Source organism: Ambystoma mexicanum, chromosome 1p, assembly GCF_040938575.1.
Source record: "Ambystoma mexicanum isolate Mex_15411 chromosome 1p, UKY_AmexF1_1, whole genome shotgun sequence".
NCBI lineage: Eukaryota > Metazoa > Chordata > Amphibia > Caudata > Ambystomatidae > Ambystoma > Ambystoma mexicanum.
Genome location: NC_090921.1, coordinates 261,026,991 through 261,051,792, shown reverse-complemented (window position 1 = coordinate 261,051,792; position 24,802 = coordinate 261,026,991). Strand labels below are relative to the sequence as shown.

Genomic DNA, 24,802 nt, shown 5'->3' with positions numbered 1-24,802 from the left:
ACGGGGATGCACCTCTACCTCTCCTCACTTAAAATGCATCCTGGGATGTTCTCTCCTTCTCGCCACATGCGTGACACAGCCTGGGATGGGGATGCACCTCTACCTCTCCTCACACGGAATGCACCCTGGGATGTGCTTCTCCCTCTCCTCACACAGAGGATACAACCTGGGACGGGGATGCACCTCTACCTCTCCTCACTTGGAATGCATCCTGGGAATATATCCTGGGATGTGCTTCTCCCGCTCCTCAAACGCAGGACACAACCTGGGACCGGGATGCACCTCTACCTCTCCTCACTTGGAATGCATCCTGGGGTGTTCTCTCCTTCCCCTCACATACGGGACACAACCAGGGATGGGGATGCACCTCTACCCCTCCTCACATGGAATGCATCCTGGGAATACATCCTGGGAATACATCCTGGGATGTGCTTCTCCCGCTCCTCAAACACAGGACAAAACCTGGGACGGGGATGCACCTCTACCTCTCCTCACTTGGAATGCATCCTGGGGTGTTCTCTCCTTCCCCTCACATACGGGACACAACCAGGGATGGGGATGCACCTCTACCTCTCCTCACATGGAATGCATCCTGGGAATACATCCTGGGATGTGCTTCTCCCGCTCCTCAAACACAGGACACAACCTGGGACGGGGATGCACCTCTACCTCTCCTCACTTGGAATGCATCCTGGGGTGTTCTCGCCTTCCCCTCACATACGGGACACAACCAGGGATGGGGATGCACCTCTACCTCTCCTCACATGGAATGCATCCTGGGAATACATCCTGGGATGTGCTTCTCCCGCTCCTCAAACACAGGACACAACCTGGGACCGGGATGCACCTCTACCTCTCCCCACTTGGAATGCATCCTGGGAATACATCCTGGGATGTGCTTCGCCCTCTCCTCAAACACAGGACACAACCTGGGACGGGGATGCACCTCTACCTCTCCCCACTTGGAATGCATCCTGGGATGTTCTCTCCTTCTCGCCACATGCGTGACACAGCCTGGGATGGGGATGCACCTCTACCTCTCCTCACACGGAATGCACCCTGGGATGTGCTTCTCCCTCTCCTCACACAGAGGATACAACCTGGGATCGGGATGCACCTCTACCTCTCCTCATTTGGAATGCACCCTGGGATGTGCTTCTCCCTCTCCTCACACAGAGGATACAACCTGGGACGGGGATGCACCTCTACCTCTCCTCACTTGGAATGCATCCTGGGGTGTTCTCTCCTTCCCCTCACATACGGGACACAACCAGGGATGGGGATGCACCTCTACCTCTCCTCACATGGAATGCATCCTGGGAATACATCCTGGAAATACATCCTGGGATGTGCTTCTCCCGCTCCTCAAACACAGGACACAACCTGGGACGGGGATGCACCTCTACCTCTCCCCACTTGGAATGCATCCTGGGATGTTCTCTCCTTCTCGCCACATGCGTGAAACAGCCTGGGATGGGGATGCACCTCTACCTCTCCTCACACGGAATGCACCCTGGGATGTGCTTCTCCCTCTCCTCACACAGAGGATACAACCTGGGATCGGGATGCACCTCTACCTCTCCTCACTTGGAATGCACCCTGGGATGTGCTTCTCCCTCTCCTCACACAGAGGATACAACCTGGGATCGGGATGCACCTCTACCTCTCCTCACTTGGAATGCACCCTGGGATGTGCTTCTCCCTCTCCTCACACAGAGGATACAACCTGGGACGGGGATGCACCTCTACCTCTCCTCACTTGGAATGCATCCTGGGGTGTTCTCTCCTTCCCCTCACATACGGGACACAACCAGGGATGGGGATGCACCTCTACCTCTCCTCACACGGAATGCGCCCTGGGATGTGCTTCTCCCTCTCCTCACACAGAGGATACAACCTGGGATCGGGATGCACCTCTACCTCTCCTCACTTGGAATGCACCCTGGGATGTGCTTCTCCTTCTCACACACAGCACTGAACCTGGGATCGGGATGCACCCGTACCTCTCCTCACTTTGAATGCATCCTGGGATGTGCTTCTCCCTTGCCTCCCACACAGGATACAACCTGGGATGAGTTTGCACCTCTACCTCTCCTCACACAGAATACATCCTGGGATGTGCTTCTCCCTCTCCTTACTCACAGGACACAACCTGGGATCGGGATGCACCTCTACCTCTCCTCACACGGAATGCACCCTGGGATGTGCTTCTCCCTCTCCTCACACAGAGGATAAAACCTGGGATCGGGATGCACCTCTACCTCTCCTCACTTGGAATGCACCCTGGGATGTGCTTCTCCTTCTCACACACAGCACTGAACCTGGGATGCGGATGCACCTGTACCTCTCCTCACTTAGAATGCATCCTGGGGTGTTCTCTCCTTCCCCTCACATACGGGACACAACCAGGGATGGGGATGCACCTGTACCTCTCCTCACTTTGAATGCATCCTGGGGTGTTCTCTCCTTCCCCTCACATACGGGACACAACCAGGGATGGGGATGCACCTCTACCTCTCCTCACTTTGAATGCATCCTGGGATGTGCTTCCCCCTTGCCTCCCACACAGGACACAACCTGGGATGAGTATGCACCTCTACCTCTCCTCACACAGAATACATCCTGGATGTGCTTCCCCCTCTCCTCACACACAGGACACAACCTGGGATGGGGATGCACCTCTACCTCTCTTCACTTGGAATGCATCCTGGGATGTGCTTCTCCCTCTCCTCACACAAAGGACACAACCTGGGATCGGGATGCACCTCTACCTCTCCCCACTTGGAATGCATCCTGGGATGTGCGTCTCCCTCTCCTCACACACAGGACAGACCCTGGGATGGGGATGCACCACTCCCTCACCACATATGAAATGCATCCTGGGATGTGCTTCTCCCGCTCCTCACACACAGGATACAACCTGGAATGGGGATGCACCTCTACCTCTCCTCACACAGAATACATCCTGGATGTGCTTCTCCCTCTCCTCACACAAAGGACACAACCAGGGATCGGGATGCACCTCTACCTCTCCCCACTTGGAATGCATCCTGGGATGTGCTTCTCCCTCTCCTCACCCACAGGACAGACCCTCGGATGGGGATGCACCACTCCCTCTCCACACATGGAATGCATCCTGGGATGTTAGTCTCCCTCTCCTAACACATAGAATGCATCAAAGGATTGGCAATTCCACAATGGGTGTCTGCCTCCATCTACTCTTACACACCAAATACATCTGGAGAGGAATTTATGTGCCCCCATGCCTACTCGCATGTAAAGAATTGCCCCATGTGTGGGGGATTTGTGCTTCCGCCATACTTCTCACACTGGGATAGTGGGACATGACTACACTTCCTATACAAAGAATGCTTCCTTGGATAGGCAGTCAATAACTACGCCAACCTTTATAGATACAATCCATCCCATGGGTAGGACTTGCCTACAGTTTACATTTTGAGATGGGGATGTGTCTCTGGCTACCCTCACACACAGAATGCACCCTGTGATGGAGGACACACCCCCCACCATTCTTGGGTCCCCAAAAAAGATATACTAGGAAAAAGGAAGTGGACCTACCCCTGAGAAGGAGATGTTCTTGCTACATCTCCTCCCCCTTTAGAGTATATTCTGAGATGGGTGGGGGGTATCCACACCCTTCCCCCCCCCCACACACACTATTCATCCTGGGATAGGACCGCTCTTAAAATGGCCGAGGTGTATCCACCTCCCTGGTACACCCTAAAATGAAGGACGTCTATACACCTCTCCTCACACCTAGAACATGACCTGAGATGGGGGATGGGAAGAACATCCGCCTCCCCTTGCACTACGAATGGGACATTTGAGATTTAAATTCATGCCCCCCTCGCGCCCTGAATGAGTGACTGTCTCTCCCAGACCGGTGCATCTGGCCACCCTTCCATGTTCTGTCTCCTTAATCACGTGTCAGATTTCTTTCAGAGCTCCTGCCTTTCCTCCTGTCTCGCGGGCAGGGTAAAAAGGACCTTGCCTGACTCTCTTCCCTGCTCTCTGTCTCATCATCAGATAGCCCTGCAGTCCATGTTTATCGTGGACGGAGGGGCCACCGTCCTCGTGGAGGGCCTACGTGTGGCTCCTTGGGAGAGGGGGAAGGGCGTTGCCGGCGTGCTGCAGAAGTTCTGCTCCGACCTGGTGAAGGAGAAGTACCCCAGCGTGAAGGTGACGCGGCTCACGAGAGACGACAAACTGGGACCAAAGGACTTCAAGAAGTACCGTGTCATCACCAAGCAGGTAACTCGTGTGGGGGAATGCTTGGGGCTCTCGCTAACAAACCGTCAGCAAACCAGTAAATAGGGCTCGGTGCTCATGGGGTCTCCCCACTGCTAAACCCTGATGAAGCTGGTACACATTGTTATTCCTTGCACATGACCTACTCTACAAACCTTTAGGAAGTGTTCAGCCAGGTGTGAACTCATGGGCCCTCATTCCACCCAACCCCCAGCAGACGTGTAACTCCAGCTGGTAACTCCACAGGCCTCACTCCAACAAACTCTTTGCAAGCAGGTAATTAGCTGCCACACACACAACTCCACAACAACATTCTGGTAACCCCTGGTTTTGCCCACTACCTAACCCAGAGAAAGTAGTTAGCCAGAGAGGGACTCTCCTGGGTTTCCCCACTTGCAACCCGTGGGTGAACATGTAACTAAGGTGGAACTTTCTTAGGAACACATGCCACCAACCCCTGACCTAACAGTAACTAGAGATGTAGAAACCTGTGGCCTCACTGCGCCAACATATGAGCAATCAGATAAAAAGATATTTGTGCTACTGAAACCTAGCTTCACAAAACCTTATGCATGCACCTAACCTGTGCAGAGAATGCCCCAATGCCAGAATCCTTACTTCACCCCTTGTGCCCGAGCTCTGACAACTTTCATGCAAGCAGCTACCTAGCTCAGGGCAGGCCTGCAACCACACTTCACAAAACCATGAGCAGGCGGGTAACCAGTGATGGCCTCTATTTAAGCCTATCTCTGCCTAACTCTATCCAAGCAGCTCACTTTGTCTGTGGCCTCAGTGGAACAACCCTTCACCAAATCCAGAGCAACAAGGTAACCAGCACTAGGAACCTCTGGCACCTTGCACCATATATCCCAAGCAAGCACATTTATACGGATGGGTTCTCCTATGGCCTGACTCAACCAAACCCAAGTCAATCATGATGCTAGTGTGGGTCACTTCCCCGACCTACCAATCGAGGGATGAAATTGATTGTCTCGACCTGAGTGTGTATTTACCTTGACATCCTTCGGCCTACCAAAGGGGAGAAGTCATCGACATTAGAGTGCTGGGTTCTGGAGGATGTGGGTGTGCTGGGTCGTTGGTCACTGGAATGCTGGGTCGTTGGATCACTAGAGCACTGGGTTCATGGGGCACTAGAGGGCTGGATAACAGGGGCAATAGAGGGCTGGATAACAGGGGCAATAGAGGGCTGCATAACAGGGGCAAAAGAGGGCTGCATATTAGGGGCAAAAGAGGGCTGCATATTAGGGGCAAAAGAGGGCTGCATATTAGGGGCAATAGAGGGCTGGATTTTAGGGGCATTGGAGTGCTTGGTTCTTGGGGATTTTGGAGTGCTCGGTTCTTGGGGATTTTGGAGTGCTGGAGTCTTGGAGATTTTGGAGTGCTTGGTCGTTGGGTCACTGGAGTGCTGGGTTCATGGGGAATTAAAGGGCCGTGGTTTGGGGGCATTGTAGTGCTGGGTTCTTGGGTATTTGGAGTGCTGCGGTCTTGGATTTTAATGTGCTGGGTTCTTGCTTTCCTGGAGTGCTGGGTTCTTTCGGTAATGCTTATTGGAGTGCTGAATCTCTTTGTTGGTGCTGGAATGACAGATCTTACACCAGCATGGCAATGACGAGAAATATGGGGTAGGTCTTCAACACTCCAGCTGACTGTGCAGGTCATGATTTGGCCAGAACATGGAGCACAGTAGTATTTATCCAGGGTCTATTGGGCCTACAACCCAGCACAATGATTACAGATTCTTGTACCCTTAGCAAAATATTGTGTCTGATGTGCGCACAGTGGATTTCTGCCACATCCATCCTTATCGCCGTGGTCTGACACAACTGCCTGAAAACATGCACCAATGCTTGCCAGCAGGATTGTTTGGGGGAATCGCTGATGGTGTCTTCTAGAGGTGTGTGTAGGTGGCCTTGCAGGAATTGATCTGCATGGTTTGGGGAGCTTTTTTTAAAATCAATTTCATCAAAGGGGTACCCAAGTTAGTATGCTCCTGCACACACACTTTACAGTAACCTAAAAAAACAGATCCGGGTCTTCATGAAAGGCTGGGTTGGGTCACATTGAAGTAACCTCTATTCTAGCTAGTATTTGACTTTAACTCTAAAGCACTCTTGGTGCCCTGTACTTTGCCAGCCATAAACAGACACGTGTATGCGTTTTTCAATGGAACTACCTGTAGATTCTGTCTGAAATATTGGTCAGTTGAATGACTAATAGCATGGAGGTCTACAGTGTAACCATTTTAGGTGGCGCAGTTGGCTTGATTATGTACTAGAACATGGCCGAGGCATTTGGCATGGCACAGGGAATGACTGCAGACACATACAGTCAATTCAATGTGAAGAGGCGGACTGTTCCTGTGCTCACGGAATCAGTGGCATCCGCCGGTATCCTCTGGTCAGATAGAGGTGATCAAGTTGACAATGGCGGTGGGGGGTTAGTGCAAGCAGCTTCGAAGCCCTACGTCAAGTGGCATTTTTCAACCCCTTTTACTTGACGCAGAGAAAACGTAGTTGCTTATCTGGCCATTTGGTGGCCCGACTGCTGGTGGAACTCTAGGCAGTGGCCTAATCTTTCCTAGTCCTAGACCTGGCAGCTCCCTCTAATGCAACCGGAAACTCCTATTTTCTGGGAATAGATGTGGCTTCACTCTTAGTCACCTGCGTCAGCACACCTTTGCTGCAAATACACCTTGGAAGAGTATGGGAGGAGCCTGGCGGGCATTTCCAGGTCACCCATTAAATATGTCCATGGACTCTGCAGGACTGCTGCTGAACATTACACTGAAAGCACCCATGGCTGAAGTTTCATTCACTGTCGGGTGGCCAATTTTCTGGGCGACTTCATGTCCCCTACAGCAGAGAAACGCTTTGCCTCACATAGTAAATGAGATGTAAGATTTTCTGTCTCTCCCACACCATTACTATCCCACAAACTAAAAGAACACCATCTAAATGGTTGTTTTGGGAGTTCATCATATCCACTGGTAAAGTGAGTTGAACCCTTTGGATGGTCCAAGCCTCTATCCTGCTTTTGCAGTCTTGGAACAACAAGAGGGCCTCCAGAGCTGGCATCTAATCACATGTCTCAGTCATAGCTCACCCAGCCCTATTTTGTTGTTTGCATTCTGGGACTTGTAGTCCTGAATTTATAATGAACAAGTGCATTTATAATACTAGTATGTACATTTTTAAACCTGCCAGATGGCACATCTCAGGCCAATTTCAGGTAGGTCTGCCTCTCCCAGTAGATTTCCTGTCAAGGTTGCCTGGATTTCAGGGCAGTTTGGATAATGGAGAACCACAGTACCCAATGGCAAGTCACTTACTGGAGGCTGGATGGTGGGGATTGGGTGGCATTGTGTGCTTGGGACACCTCCTGCTTCATGAAGCAGACTCCAGAGGTGATCTACTGAGGATCTTCCGTGCTGTCGTATCCATCAGCAGCCTAAGGTAAATGGCATCCTCTAGGAATCCCGTCAACCCCTCTAGCCATCCAGGACTCGCCTGTCTAAAAGTATCCCAAAAAACAACTTGCACAAAGACCTCATGATGGGGGGGGTTTAAAAAGATCAAATCCACATTAACACTTTGTCCTAAGAATCTATATAGAACCCCTGCACTATATTACAGATTGTGCTTCCACAGGGGGAAACGCCCATTTTCCTTTCCCCATCAGTGGCCTGGAAGTAACCCCTTACCCATGGATTTTGGGGACCCATATGTATACCCTGGAGGATTTTGGGTTCTCTGTAACCAAGGGCTTCCGACCAAGGACAGAGAATTCACTGAAACTGGCCTCCGACCAAGGACAGAGAATTTACTGAAACTAACTGCACTGATCTATTGCAGAGGAGATTTACTGTTAGTATTGTACAAAGAAACATGTCTGACCTACTCCAGAGATTTGATGCTTTGGCCCGGTTGGTTGCTGACCTAGTCTGGCTAGTATCTGTGAAGCATGAGACCCTGATATAGAGGGCACGTTCCAAATTAGGTATTTTGCAGAAAGAGTGCGCAAATGCGCAAACCCAGCCTGGAAGTGCTCCAGCGAGCCTGTGCAATAAAAGTAATTTCCCTTGAAATCTCACCACAGACCGTGAAGATGTTCATAGAAAGAAAACAAAGCGGCTGCAACTGAAAAAATGTGGATACGAAATGGTGGCCATGTTCAAGTAAGCACGAAACACAAAGTTAGACATTGATCTGCCTACAAAGCTTGTTTAGTCCCCTGGTGCACAATGCCAGCTTGTGGGTGTGTGCACAGGTAAAGTTCTACAAACAATTACTTCTATCAAAAGGAGGGTGAAGCAGCTAGGAGTTGGTAGCATGAGGTGAAGGACAGTGTGTGGTGGAGCAGGGAGGAGGAACATTGACTATGGGAGGTGGGGGACGTGCAGCAGAGCGGAACAGCAGAGGAAGATGGATGAGAAGGTGAGTAGAAGATTAACGACTGAAAAAGGGAGTACGTGAAGGCAATATAGAAGGAGGGAAAAGGGAGGCAAGGCAAAACCTATGCAAAGGAGAGATGAGGACATGAAGGAACAGAGTTGAAAAGGAGCTGTGAGGAGAAGAAGGTGGATACAAGAACAGAAGTGTTGAATGGGTGTGATGAGGAGTCCGAGAGGAGTAGTCAGAAGATAAGATAGAAGAGCAGTAAGAAAGTGGGAGATGAGGAGCAATAAAACACCAAAATGGTGACCAAGACTACAACAGAGACAAAGAGAAGAATGGAGAAGGTACCGGGAAGAGTGTGGCAGTACATCAACGAGGTATGGAGGTGAGAGAAGGCAGGAAAAAGGCAAGATACACCAGGCAGAGAGGAGAAGGGGGAAAATGATGATGATGAGCAAGAGGAGGAGGAGGAGGAGAAAGAGGGGAAGGAGGAGGAGGGTAAGAAGCGAGGCAGCCAATGAGAGAGCTCGATAAGAGCCACAGATCTCAAGACACTCCTAGCCTGGTGGAACAGTAAAAGCCATAGGGATCCCCCACAGCCTGCATCAGGTCCCAATTTGATTTTGTAAAAGATATTCGTGTCTGATGACTGGCCCAAGTCTAGAAAACCCAAGGTTTAGGCCTGCTGGTATTGATGAAGTGTGCCATCCTGACAACCTCTACGAAAGCCAAGTCTGCTCCCAAGAAAGAAGTGCCAGGCACTTACAACCTAAAAGAATATGAGTGACATTTTAAATGCCAGCTAAGCAAAGTGTTGGGGGTAAGAGAGAATGGACTGAGCACCACTGTCCTCTACGGAAGCCCGACTTCTTTATGTGTTTAGTGTTTGCCACTAACTGGCCTCTGTTAAACCTCATCTGTGAGTTTTGTGTTTGTACAATAAAGATCCTTGAATCCAAGAACTTGGCTTTGAGTCATCTGTTGTTCCCTCAGCCATGACACAGTCCTATCCTGCAGGTCAAGGACATCACTGGAGCATCCCCTTTTCTAACTCAGTCATTATCACTAACGTGTGCCCGCCTTCATTTGTAAAAATAAATACGAAGTTTCTCCCTGCACGAGGGCCACCTTTTTGCAGCATGGAGCCTCCTGTCCTGCTTGCGGTCACTGGGGCACCTTAGTTGATCAGTCTTTTTTTTTTTCTTTTGTAGCTCTCATATTATCCTCTCACAGGACCTTGCCACAGCAGTTATTTTGTGGGTCAGCATGCTGTGGGATGTCATTAAGATGTCTTGCTCAGTTGGTGCACTTTGTACTATGTGTCCCAAATGCTGTCACCAGTACAGATGAATTGGGCACTTCGCCTCTGCATTCATTATCCACCAGATTGTAGTTCCGCTGATCGCTCTGTGTGTGAGTCAAGCAGGCAGGCAGTTATTCTGGGCTCGGAGTCAAGCAGGCAGGCAGACAGGCAGGCAGTTATTCTGGGCTCTTGAAGCTATGCCAGGCCACTTATCTTCAACCCTGAACTTTTTTTCATACTGTGAAAATGTCCTCCAGAAAACAACAAGGAAACCCTCCTCTCTCTCCCAGTGTGGTCTAGACAGCACAGGTGCAAGAGAAAGCCGAGCATTGAGAGATCTCCCTCAACAAGGGTGCCTTGCCCTCCGTCCATTGGGTGCCCCCAGTAACTCCTCCGATCTCAGTGATTCTGAAGATGCCTGTTGCCTTTGCTGTCCACTCAATCTTCACTTCCAATCAGGGGAGTTGCTAGGTCTGGAAAAGACCAGGGGCTACACTACTGTCGGGATTGTCGAGACCCGGGGCTAGCTAGCCTTTTGGTTGTAGACCCTGAGATTCTATCCGGGGCTACATCCAAGAGACCAGGGGCTATAGCCCCCTGATCCCCCCCCCCTAGCAACGCCTCTGCTTCTAATTGAGGCACAGAGTCTGTCTTGGGCTGAAGTCTCTTCAAATGGGGAAAGACTGGGGATGTGGATCTTGAAGATGAGCCAGGGGACGAGCCTCTGGATTCCTACATGCTGGGTGGCAGGCATTAACCATGTCCACAGCCCTGATGTGGTGGTCGCTTCCAGTCCACGTGGAATAAACATCTGGCGCCTTCAGGTTGTTGTGGGTCATACTTTGATGGGTGATGTCAAGACAGCCTTACTAAAGGGATGAAGCCAGACAGGTCTGGCTTCACCATATTTTATGCTAACTTGTAACCCTTGCAGTTTTCTGAAGTTGATTATCTTGCTAATATGAAGATCCATTTCCTTCTTCCTACTTTTCCTGCTTGATGGTCAATCCCTTTCAGAAGGCACTGGCCCTATGGACTCGCGCAACCCAATGGGGAAACATCTCGGCAGATGTATGCTAAATAAACCTCAACATTAGGACTGCTATCTATGTCGCCTATAGAACACATGATTTGTTTTGGGAACTTTGTAAATTATGGGCATCAGCTGATGGTGGGCTGGATCGAATCAATAAGCTAATGCAGTTCGCGAAGCAGGTAGAGTTTATGTCCAACATTACCTGCAATATTCGGAAATGGACTATGATGACATCGGGATCCAGCTAGAATACACTACTTGTTATGATATATTTTATTTGTATCGCGCTCATACACAAGTGTTTCACAGCGCGAGGTTTTATAAGGTATACTGCCCCTCAAAAAGGTTCCCTGTTAAATCTCCCTTTCTAGGAGTAGAGCTCTTTGGTTACGGAATGGTGGTACCAATGAAACAGTCAGTGAGGGGATAGGGAGCTTATATGTTAGACACAGAGCGAGAGTGCCTCCCCTATCATGGCAGAAGACCTACTGCAAGACCACCAGTGATGCAACCAACGAGGCCGTTCATCAGACGCACTGGTTGTGGTGCCCTTGATTGACACCTTTGCAAGCCACTTCAATACTCTTCTTTTCTACTGCCTCATGGAAAAAGGCCCACATATTTGCGATCCGAACGCCATGTCTTCGTCATCCCCATCAATATGATTTACACATTCCCTCCCCTCCTTCTGATTCGCCATCTTAGAAGAGACAGATGCGTTCCTTTTGATGGTCCTGAATGGGCAGAGGAAATGTTGGTTCCCCTATTGACCCAATAGTGCGCTCTCCTGCTTGGGGTCTTCCTCTGGACCCATCCCTCTTGAGTTGGCCCCAAGTGTAGCACTATAGCCTGATGTCCCTTGAACTATCACTCAGACTGTCAAACTGAGAGGGGTCACACATCTGGGTCTTTCTGGAGATCGAGCATCTGCAGTCCAGCAGTCCAGTCACACAGCTCAACGTCTTGTAACAGAAACTGGATGACTCTTCCTTCTTGGTCCACATTTCTCGCGATCCTTTGCAAATTCTGTATTTTTGGTAGCGGGTGTTGTTATAACACCCAACTGATCGGCAGTTTAACCTGCTCGACAAGTACAATCGACATATGCACCTGATCGACAGGTGCATCTCGTTCAATGTAAGGGAATGAGCAGGCGAGGCGTGTAAGCAGTGAGTGAGCCAGAATCAGGGTGTCCAGGAGGGTGACCCCTCCCCAGGAAGGGGGAGGTTAAAGGAGCAAGACTGGGTGAGCCAGGAGTAGGAACATTTGTAGTGATGAAAGCAATGTATGTAAAAAATGCCACTGTAGACCACCAAGTGGCGACCATTTGCCACATTTCCCTAGGTTTGTGTTAATGTCGAGCACTTTGAATTGGGGATCAATTGGTGTATATCATATTTTTATGTCGATCCTTTTCGAGGGACATGCGATTCCCTCTGGGGTTGGCAGTCCAGGTGCCTGCTATATATGTCTTTGTGGATGCTTCGCGTGGAATTTCCTCATTGAATCCTGTGCTTCTAGACCTCTGGTGAGTTATTTTCCCATCTCACCTTGTCAGTCTTCCCGTAGTATTACAGGAGCCTGGGAAATGTGTGGGCTTTGGTGCACTCTACTCCATCCCATCACTTTCTTCCTGAGGGACTGTCCTTCACTCCAATGCTTCCATGATTGTATACACAACTGGGTTTACAACATACACAACACAAACACTCAAAAACAAACATTCATACAATACACATCCGACACCCCCCCATCTCAACATACACAACACAAACACTCAAAAACATTCATACACATCCGACATGCCCCCCACCGCCCCATCTCAACATACACAACACAAACACTCAAAAACAAACATTCATACAAATCCGACACGCCCCCAGACCCCCTCAATCTCAACATACACAAACATACAGCAGAACAGACCCAACACACAAACACACAGACCACTTACCGGAGACGTGCTGGAAGGCAGGTAAGTGGAATCGTACTATGGCTGGTGTGGCAAGCAAGGCTGAAATGCCTTCCGGCATCAAGCTTTACTGGCCATGCCAGCCGTAGTGCTGGCACTCTATTGGTGCAGCACACACGCACTACGTGGCTCGTAGGAGTGACGTGGTGCGTGTGTGCTGAGCCAATGACGGCCAGTGTTTTGTCCGGCCCGGAAGACAACAAAGACTTTCCTAATGGAGCGCGGCCGATGCTGCTTGCGAGCCGCCCTCCATTGGGAAAGTCTTTGTGCCTCGCGGGCCGGAAAAAACAGCATGGCGGGCTGCAACTGGCCCTCGGGCCGTATGTTGTGCACCCATGATGTAGATGGTCTCGATTTGTCAGTTTGTTCTTTGGCCATGCATGACCCCTTGATCCCTTATATTTGTGGATGGATTGCACTTGCTTATGACATTAACCGGGCTCCATTAATATAATATACCGAAGAGGTTTCCAAGCGCGGATCCAGGATTCGAACCTGTGTTGCTCTGTGCCTTCTTGCTTCCAAGACGAGCAAGTTGCCACCGATTAGGGGAGATCAGCTAGAGCGATTGCAGCACTTGCCATTTCTCAGAAGACACGCCACTTGACCTTCCCTGTCAACTTTCATCCATTCAGACATCCTCAGTCTTTCTCTAAACTGTTCACTCCTGCGGGAAGCTCCTAGCAAAGAGCAATAGTACTCTTGCATTGTATCCAAATTGTTGTTGGCCCAGTTTTTCTGCATCGTGTTTTGTGTAATTCTGGTGCAAACGGCTGCACGCTTGCAATGCCCTCATTAATAAGGACTGGGATGAGGATGAGCAAAGATACGAGCAAAGATATGGCAGTAGCTAGATCACTTAATGTTAATCTTTGTTACTCAGTCCTACTCTTCCTCGTCACAGTCCTCCGCCCAACTTGCCCTCCCTGTTTAGCTTAAAGGACGTTGATAGCAAAGTCTACTTCAGTACATGAAACAGGAAGTTCAACATTAGAGGTGGTCTGATGCTCCCCTGCACCTGAAGAACTTGCCAAGGTATTTACAAGAAGTTGTGGAAAACCAAGCGCCACACAGGCAGTGGGCACACACCTCATTAATAAGCCCTGGTTCTCACAGTAATGAAGGTTATGGGTAGGTAACCGGGTCATCACCTTGCTTGATATGTGGCACCCTTTGCACACCTGGGAGATGGGGATCTCGCATCCTGCAAGGGGTGCCCCTGCCTAGGGCTAGACGCTTGCACAGATGGGCCAGGAGTATGGGGGCTCAGGGGATCAAGAGGTACTCGCATAAAGCGTTAGAGGTTCTTAATCTGTACAAGAAATCAATGTTCATAAATGTTTGGGGAGCCAGGAAGAAATTACCAGATTGCCTTATTTAATGTGCTTTAACCAGCACGCCTATCACAGTAGGTCACAAGGGAGAAGAAACACACGTGGGTTGGCACAGTTGATATGAAGAAGGGGGTGATGCCCTCATGCCTCCAGCAAATGTCACCCGGATACACGGTAGTCAGAGTTGCGGGTGTGTGGAAGTTTAGGGTAAGAGCATAGAAGCCATGTTACACAAAGCTATTAAGTTGCCCCATGACGGGGGTGAAACCAATTGTATTTTTTGTTTTATGTGGCGTTATAATCAATTAAAACTACAAATACTCGAATGCAATTACATGTAAATTAAACAGGACTAGAGGAGTTTCAGAGAGTTGTTGCTACATGGAGCAGTATGTGATACTACTGTCATTGCAAGCATTCGTCACCTTGCACACTAAAAACAATGCAGGAACATGGAAGCTAGCAATGTGTTGTGATGACTGCTTTGAAATACGGGTTACCTCATTAGCATATCGCTGTTACCCAACAAATGCCAATGTTGTGCTAATCCAATTAGGCTACATGTCATTATGGATCTCCCACATGGGAGTCTCTTGAAACTATCAAATAGCACTTGTAACCTGTTCCTACCTCTCCTCCCTCTTAAACCTCTCCCTCACAATCGGAATTTTCTGTACCTCTTCAATGTAGTCCATATTCTAGCTATCCTCAAGAAGCAATCTGCAGACCCAAAAAGTTCTCTCAACTATTGGCCTATCTCTGTCTTCCATCACTAAAGCTAACTGACTCTTTGACCCTGTTGACCCCTGTCAATCGGAGTTCTGCAACTGTTGCTGCATTGAAATGGCCCTGATTCCCATCCCCCAACTTTCCAACCACTGTTCATCATCTGAAACGCTCCCCGTACTCTTCGACTTCTCCACTTCCTTTGACATTGTGGATCACCCGTTTCTCCCTGTGCACCTGTCTCAATTGTCTCTTACTTGGCCGATTGGTCATTTTCTATCTTCTGGGACACAGAGACCTTTGATGCCACCCCCACTTTCTATGGGTATCCTCCAAGATTGCCTCTATGGTCAACTGTTTCTTGTCATGTGCACAGCGTCCATCAGTAAGCTCAAACCAACCTTTGCTTTCTCCTATCACCTCTTTGTTGATGGCACTTGCACCTCTCCTCTATGAATTCTAACCGCCTATTCTCCATTCACCACTGGATGTCATTTCACTGCCTCAACTCATCGAAGACCCTGATCTCTCTGCCCGGATTACTCCACGCACCAGTTCCATGTAATAATGTCGCCTCAAAAATCTCGCCATGCAAAAATATCAACGACATTATTGCCTGGAACATGCGGGGGACACCCACTCAACCCCCAATTTTTTAAAAAATTTTATTTTTTTGCCCCTGTCCCCATATATATGGTCACCCATATAATATCGCCACAACCTTTTCCCGGTGATTATTTACGGCGACCATATATATGGGGGTAATATTTCCTGATACCCACGCACCAATATCCTTTCCGCAAACACCTCAGCCCTTCCGTATAACTCGCAGTCATGAGTGCCTCTTCGTCGGTGACCTGAAGCACAAACAGTTTTATCACCTTTACCACCACTGCAGCTCCAATTCCACCACTGCTGAACCGCCTCCGCGGCAAGGATGAATATGGTGTTGAACATCGGGAAGATCCACCCTCTTCTCATTTACCATTCCACAACATGTCACCTCTCTACTCTGGTTTTGGCCAACTTGAATACTGTGCTAGCCTCTCTACTATTCTACCTCCGTCAACAAAATCCCCAACCTAGCACCTCACACCTTTTTAGAACCTTGACTGCTCTTCACCCACCTCTAGCCCCTCTGCAAATTTCTACCACAGCTCTTCAATTCTATTGCACCCTACCTGGCTACTTCTGTCTCCCACTAATATCCATACTGTACCCTCTATTCTGTCTCCCTTCTCAATCGCTCCTTCTCTTACCCACGCTGTGCGCGTGCTCGCACACCCATCACTGGAGCTCTCCCCTACACCCCTTAATCCAAATCTCCACCATCTTCCTAGAATTCAGTTGTGTCTTTACTCTGTCTCCTCCTTTATGGGGCCCCCACACCCCCCGATGTACCCCTCTATACATCTGTTGGTCTGTCTACCTGTATTGCTCCCTGTTCTTGTCTTCATATCATGTACACCTGCTCAATTTCCCACTGCACATGGTCCGTTGTCCCCCTAGAATGCCCTGCCTTCTGCATGTAACTATGTGCTTGTTTCTTGTTGCAAAACCACGTCTTTAAATAAATACGAAAACAAAATGCTGAAAGAATGGAATGAGCCCTTTTCTGCATGCATTTGCCATTCCCTCTCTGGCCACCGGAGGTTGCTCTTCCTCCGCAAATGGGCACCTACATGACCTGAGGTGAGATGGAGGGGACAGGATTTCTACTCTATCCATTCAAAATATGGTGGCCGTATAGCCTACACCAACCTCTCTACCCTTGGCTCAGCAGCAGATGCACCCCCTTGTTTAGACAGCTTGTCACAGGCCCACATTTCCAAGAGGATTCACCCGCTCACTAATGTTTCGCCACCCTCCGCTGTGCTTACTCTTACCTTGAACAGTAAGCACAGTGCCCTTCTGTAAATATCCCTAGACACTGTCTCCGAAACACATGCGCCTGGAGCGAATTGTCCAGATTGGAGTACATTGATGAGTAAGGAGGATCACAGTATTGTCGATTGCCCAACGCAATCTTGCCATTACCTTATCTTCTCTCTCATCCACCTCCTCACTTCATAAGAACATGCACAACAACACATCATTTGTCTTGATGCATGATCGCCAAACAACCACACATGACCCATCAACAATGCACCACAAGTGTATTTATTTATGACCTGAATCCTCCCCCTTTGAATAATAGCACTGCTGATTTCTGGGGAACAGGATAGTCGGAGGTGGCCCAAGTAATTGGAGGGCATCGAGTGAGGCTAAGCAGGTGAGGGGGGGATAGACGTCAGGCCTTCTACTTGGTGGGCAGTAGCAGAAACCTCATGGATTTAGTGTGGAAGTTCACAAGGCTTAAGGAAAGTACTTCCCTGTATTCCAGATTTGGGCGACAGCTTCTCCAAAGCCAACTAGTTTACCATATCCTTCAGATGCATCTCCAGTTTTGCTTTTGATGTGGCTTTCCAGTCTTTGAGGAAAGTGCTTGATATTTTGAGAACTGTGCATCTCTCCCACGTGCTTCACCTGGGCCGCGGATGATGCTGTTTTTCCAGGCCTGCAGCCTCTCAAGGATTTGGGAGAGCTTTGTGTCTCCCTGACTCGAAAGGGACCAGAGCAATTTCAAACAAACTAAATTAAGAACAATAATTGGATGACACAGCGAGAACTCTCTTGCCACAGTCCGGTTGTCTCCCTAGAGAAGGCAAACGGTGGCTTTTTGGGGCGACAAGAGGCGGTTGTATACGAATTGTTCGTTTTACAACTGTTCGAATTACAATTGACCTTTTCACAATTGACCGAATTGTGAAGGTCAATTGTAACATATATGTGGGGGGAAACCCCCCACAATCCCCCACCTAACGCCAAACCCCCCAAAACCCTATATATATATATATATATATATATATATATATATATATATATATATGGTCAATTGTGACCCTTTAAATTCGGTCAATTGTTCATTCGAACAATTTGGGTAATATCCAAGAGGCTCGGTATACACCTCTCATTGTACAATGACTGCAGGGTTTCTAGAATATGAGGCAGCTGGTTGGCTGACTGTGTGATGGGCACACCCCAGACATCTGGCAGAGCCTGTAATGATTCCTTATGGGAATCAGGGTGACCACACTTGCCTTCAGCACATAAGGGGTCTAAAGGAGTCGGATGAGCAAGATATGAGGAGGTCATGGGGATGGAAGACCTTTCTCCATTTCTTGCAAAGTAGGACTCGAGCTGGGCACAGCCTCCCTTTTCCTTCCTATTGAAAGCTTGATGTAGTAGCAGCAGTAACCTGGACGTCCATTCACAAGACTAGCTGGCCAGCAAATGTTGACATAGATGTTTGTGTTGCTGTGGGACCAGCACAGGTAAGTGTGTACGTATATATACTAGATGATCCGATGCAGCTCTGTTTGCTTTATCCAAGCAGGAACATTGTCAAAGTCAGAATTTCATTTTTGTATTCTGCAATGTATTTAGAATTAGTATACATGTTCCCTCTAGTCCCGCACTATTGTACATTTGCAAGAGAGTCCTGCATCTTCCCCTAGAGTCACAATTGTTTATTGAAACTGAACAGCGCACTTGCTTCAGGGTTGACATTTTTTTTTACGAGGGCTCGTTGTTAAGACCAGTAGTCGGGGTACTAATAAAGGATACTCATGTAATCAGCTGTGATCACCAGGTTACATCAATAGGGAGATAGGAAGTATAGTCTTAGGGAAGCCCACTGGCTCCCACCATCCAGGCTACATCATCACCAACCGCCCTGGGTGGAATCACATATACTCAACATTCCAGTGAGTCACACTCGGCATTCCAAACATGACCTCATACCTGCAGACACACACCATGCATTCCGAGGGAAAGATTAAGCAAGAGGATGAACATATAATAGGAATACCATTCCTAACACTCGTTCACTTGTTTTATTGTTTGGTTGAAAAGGGGCAGAGCTCTACAGATGAGTGATATTTTAAGAAAAGCTCCCTGTCCTCCGAAACCACAAATGAACACCCAAAGGCTGGCATAATATTCCAGATCAAGACCATCTGAGCTTGAAACAAAAGCAGAGATGATTACCAGAGAACTTGACACAAGACTTCACACGGGTTTCAGATGTTTGTTATTCATGCCTAAGATATCTGTATATAAAAAAAAAAAAAGCTCCTTGTGTTGGGCACGTCCGTAAATTTGTACGGGCGGATGAGATGGGTTTGATTTAATGGATGTGTTTGTGGGTTTGTCTCACTATGTTGTGCACTGATGAGCTTTTGTGGTTTACCATGAACATGTGCTTGGTTAAAACGAATGTGGTGGCAGCGACTAGATCCAAGTGGGTCGGGGAGCAGTGTTCCAGGGTTGCGGTGCTTCTCCAGGATTGAGGCTGTGCTGCTATTGATGCTTGACAAGTTTAACCGCCCACCTCTACATTGTCCTGCAGCGTTCTCCAAGCACTGACTGCCTGTTCAAGGTGAGTGGTTGTCTTTGCTAGAAGAATGTTAAGGGCCCTTGTGCGGGGCACAACGATACACATGCACTCGCCAGAAACTACTAAACCTCTATCATTTCCTCTGAATGGGGCAGAACAGTCTTAATGTGATCACCACGAGAAGGCATAGAACACAGCTAGAAGACCCCAGAAGAGGGCACAATAGGTAAGAGGCATCCTAAATAACTTGGAAACAATATCTTCAGAAATGGCACAATATTCCAATTGTGACCTCTAGAAGAGGACACAAGTGGTACGAGGTGGCTTACACGACCTGGCCACAGTATTCTCCGAAGAGGGTGCACATTTTTTTTAAAGTCTTTATTATGTATTTGGTTTAAATCAACCAATACATAAAAAACAGTATTAAACATTAAGAGAAACACTATAGGATGAATACTATTACACATCAAAAAGATGTTTTACAATAGTGTACTACAGCTAAGGTCAATGATATTTGCCTTCTGTAAGAAACTCATGGTGGCAACAATTGATCACGATTCAAGGGTGTTTATAAACAATATGCAGGTTGGAAAAAATGCCGAACCTAAATCTAAGATGGGAACAAGCATCGACCATCAAATGAAAAATAAGGAAGTCCTCGTGTTGTCTTGTCAACGTGAAAAGGCCTATACTAATAAAAACCTATTGCTAAATCCTTACAACTAATTATAGAAAGAGCGTTGATAGACATTTTTATTTTTAAAATTAAGACAGAAGTGTTCACAAATAATAATTCAGGATGCGATTACCAGATGTCTCCTGTCCTCACGTTTTCAGCATGGGACAAGGCTGGTCTCCTGAGCACAGCACACACACACAAGCTTTCTCAGCACGAGCCAATAGTTTCGTTCAAGCTTCGTTCCAGTCGGTATTGGCCTATTTGACCTAAAACATTTGACCTTTTTGACCAAATTGACCTTTTCTGAGTGGTCCAAATTGACCTTTTTTGCATCTGGTCCAAGTTGACTTTTTTTCTTTTAGGTCAAATAGGTTAATACCTACTTACCGGAACATGAGGTGCGGGTGTGTCCCCCACTTCTCATGTTCATGTAAGTATGTCAAAAGGGGGGGTCTCCCCATCCTTCACAAAGAAAGTCAATGTGGTTAAAAGGTCAAATGTTGTTTTTAGGTCAAATTATCGAGGTCAATTTGCAAAAGGTCAAATCTATCCAAACCTCTCAGCTATCAGGTTGTTCAATGGTTAAGTCTCTTCTCAAGAAGGAAAAGTCTCTTCCCTTCGAGGGCCCGAAGTTTCAACAAACAAACACGTTTTTTTCCACGTTTGGCTTTGTGTGACTGCTTCAACCCTGTGTCCTACTCTTCCAGGTGCAGACCCGTCACAGTCGTATTCGACAGCTCAATTATTTTATCAGTTATTTTCTCAACAAACATTGTTGGTGACTCTCCACCCCTGGATCTCCCTCATTCGGGTTTAAACCCCTTTTCAATTGTCAGCCTCCCTCCTTCGGGTTCACTCTTTCAACTTTTGCAAAGCAGTTCACTGTGGACATCCCTCCACCGAGTTCACTTCTGTCAACACACTGTTCCAACACACTGTTCATGGTACTTTAGACTCTTACACTCATGAGTCTTAATGTCTTTTCACCATGCAGGATTGAAATCATCCGTCGGTCAAAGACTTTCGACTGTATGGAGGATTTTACAAGACCCCCGTATGACCACTTTGACCCCTCATTTCGCCTTTCTCCAAAGGCCTTCTGGTAACTGTAGTTCAATAGCGGGGTAATCGCCTAGTGTTTCTCGATTGAACACCCATGTGGTGTTTTATTCTGGCATTCCCCTTTTCTTTTATGAACAGTTCTTTGTTTATCCAAAGTTCAATTACTGCTTGCTACTTTCGTTCAACACAGTTCGATATCTTTATCAGTTCTCCCCTTGCGTCACCGGCTGTGATGAACTACTTTGCTTTCTTCTCTGTAGAGTGAAGTCCGGTACCATTGGGCCATGCGTCTCTTCCCCGGCTTGGCTGTCAGTGGAGGAGGCGCTCGGGCACAGTTGACATCCGCGGCAAGCCACACTGGCTATTGTTTGCGGTCTTATAATTCCTTCTCCTGAGGCTTCACAGGTCTTTGTCTACAAGGGCAAGTTCACTTCTCCCCTTTGTCTACAAGGGCAAGTTCACTTCTCCCCTTTGTCTACAAGGGCAAGTTCACTTCTCCCCTTTGTCTACAAGGGCAAGTTCACTTCTCCCCTTTGTCTACAAGGGCAAGTTCACTTCTCCCCTTTGTCTACAAGGGCAAGTTCACTTCTCCACTTCGCCTCCTCTCCACTTGCGACACCTTTCTCCTCCTCTTGCACTACCGTGCTGATTTAGCTCTCATGTCGTGCTGTCTGCCTTGCTCGTCCTGTGCTCGTGTGCTCAACCTTTTGTCCTTTTGGGGAAGGGAAAGGGCCGTCAGGTGTGTGTGTGTGAGATTCTGGTTAATTGCCTGCTTTTGCCTGACCCTTGTATTGGGACATGTCGGGTAAACGGCTTCGGTATTAGTCCGATATCTTTCATTTTGTGCGAAAGTGTTCATGTCAGAAAAGGGGGGGGGGCAGTGTTTTGTAATATCCTACGTGGTAGGAGGGGGAAAGGTCTTTATAGAAGGGGGATACCACGTCCCACCCATAGGTTTCCCGTTCCCCAGTGACCCCCATCTAGGCGATCCTCCCGTACTGACCCACCCACAGGCACTGGATCCAAAAGTGATGGCCGTTCCCTGGCCACCTGGATGACAGATTCCCGGGGACTAGAGAGGGAGACACCTTCTGGTTTCTCACACTTCCCATCATCATACGAAAGCATAAGCTTTCAGAATCAATAAAGCCTTTATTAACAAATGATGGAATATAATATTTTACAGGAAACCTCTTAATATAATGTTGGGTATCAAATTGGTAAACATAATTTACATATGTGGAAAAAATGATTCTTTTTAAAGTGCAATAAAGTAGCATTCCACTCAGAGTAAAACCGTATTTTTAAACAAATTAAACTCTTGTTCATGCAAACATAAAGGAGTATGTATAGTTAGTAGTACACATTCATTAATACTATTTGCATAATCCAACAATAAATTACTTTTTTTATTTTTTGGACTATAATTTTATTCTGAAATGGTAACATTCCTGTCTGCATGTTTTTTACATAAAATTGTCTATCGGCATAACATGGTTCTGGAATATATAGAAACTAGACCTAACTCTGTGCACATAGCCTGGATGGGAGTAGAATTAAGGAAACCAAGGTGACCCTTCAATACCTTCCGTTTCCAGAAATAATATATATTAATATTAGATTAACAGAAGGAATAATCTTCTAGCCAGTAGAGCAATAGGAATAATCTTCTTGTTCTCATTTCTATAAAAGGAAATTTTGTTTGTGATGTTAAAACCCAAATAGCCAATTTCTTCAAATTAAGGTAAGCAAGTTCCATTAAATTGCAATACATAGCTTGATATAACATTCCACTTTCTCAGCAGTTGCATAAGGACATTCTTGGGGTTTATCATGAGATTATTACTCACAGAAAAATTGAACATTGCATTGAGCATGCTTTGGAGTTTTTGAGTTCTCTAAGAACTATATCTTACGCACATGCTAACCAAGAGTAACAAAACTCAAGTTTAAAAGGAAAATTACTAACTGAGTTTATAGTAGGGCCCGCCGAGGCAGGTTACACATTATACAGGTAAGGAGCTAATATACAGACCTGTATCAACACTACCATAATTGGGATTGGGTTAGTTAAAGAACCCCCAGAGTCCAGCCATAATGTGTATAGTCGTATCCGTATAGAACCATTGCAACAGGCCATTGGGAATATGCCATGCTGGTAATTTTGCCATCAGTTTCCACTATCTATCTAGTAACACTTAAAACACAAAAAGATGCCTTGTGTGTTATTAAGGGATTCTGTCTCAACCTGATGAATTACCAAATTTAAGATCAGTTCATTGATAAGTATACAATATTCTTTAACAAAAGAAAAATTAATAAACTACCAATTTTGAAATTCTTCAAGAAGGAGAGATATACAATGTTTATGGCAGCATCCAACAAAGCAATGTGTCTATAAATGGCTGGGGCATTCCACAAGCCTTTCTTAAAACCAGGAATGATATGCAAGACAATCTATTTCTCAAGTGAAGGTCCTGTTCTAAGACTACATTTGTTAGAATATTGGCCCATATAGTGGGATGACCTTTATGAATAGTTTGATAAACCTCTAGGACATGCTGTATATATCCTATTTTCCAGAATTCCCCAGCAAATCTGTTATTAGTCCAGAATCACACCGCAACCTAATACTGTTGTCAGACGATGTAGCGGGTGCTGTGCACCTAAAGGAGTCCATCATATCTGTTTTATTCTATAGTAGTGTGTAATATGTGATCCATCTGTGTTCTGGAATGGCATTTGTTTGAACCACTGATTGGGTATGGGGATCATCTATTAGGAATGCCACAAAAAGTGCCTCATTGGCTGCTATAATAAGTAGCATATTTTCCCATTGTGATGAAAAACACATTTTTATGGGTTTTGACCTAATGTTTACATATTTGAAGAAGCCTTATTTATCACTCAGAAAAGAATCCCACTGACCTTAAAAATCAAGTCCCTTAAATCTGCATGTAATAAAGCCTTACGCACAGAAATAGCCTTATTTCTTACTCGATCGTGAGCCACATTGGCCACATACTGAAATGTACTAGATTGCAAGCTAGCGTACTATATTGCAGTTTCAGTGACCTGTGGAAAGTGTTGACTAATCGCCTTAAAGTCAGAAAAGAATCTCTCATGTTTTCGAGTTGACAATTGACTTTCTCTACTTTAACATCAGTCCATTTAACTCCATTAGTAACAAGATGCATAATTAACAGACCAGGAGGTGTATATGATCTAACCTTTTCCCCATAAACAGGCCCAGAAAGAAATGCATGATCATTTTTATTGGTAACGCTTTCAAGTAAAAAAAGACCTCAAATAATTGAATTGATACAGAAATGTAATCCAAGATGGAAACCGATTTACCATTGGTTTAAGTATAATTCACTGGTCTATCATGTTCCAGTCTGGCATTTAAAAGTAAAGGGCTCTGTGATGAAAAGAGCCTAGCCAAATACTTCTCTGTTTATCATATTTCGGTTGAACCACCGTGGTTGACAGAACAGTGCTGTGATCATCGGATTGAGAAATATTAGCATTATTCATTAAAACAGGTTCCATTATAATCACTAGG

General features: G+C 46.9%; 1 protein-coding gene across 5 annotated transcripts in view; it reads left to right on the top strand.

Annotated features, from left to right (window-relative positions):
• NAT16 (N-acetyltransferase 16 (putative)) overlaps positions 1–24,802 on the top strand; it is a 168,456-nt gene that overhangs the window by 110,898 nt on the left and 32,756 nt on the right. For all 5 annotated transcript variants that reach the window (XM_069646565.1, XM_069646555.1, XM_069646566.1 and 2 more), the window contains one exon: positions 4,048–4,272. In XM_069646565.1, coding sequence (XP_069502666.1) covers positions 4,048–4,272 — 225 coding nt within the window. The remainder of the gene's footprint in view (positions 1–4,047; positions 4,273–24,802) is intronic.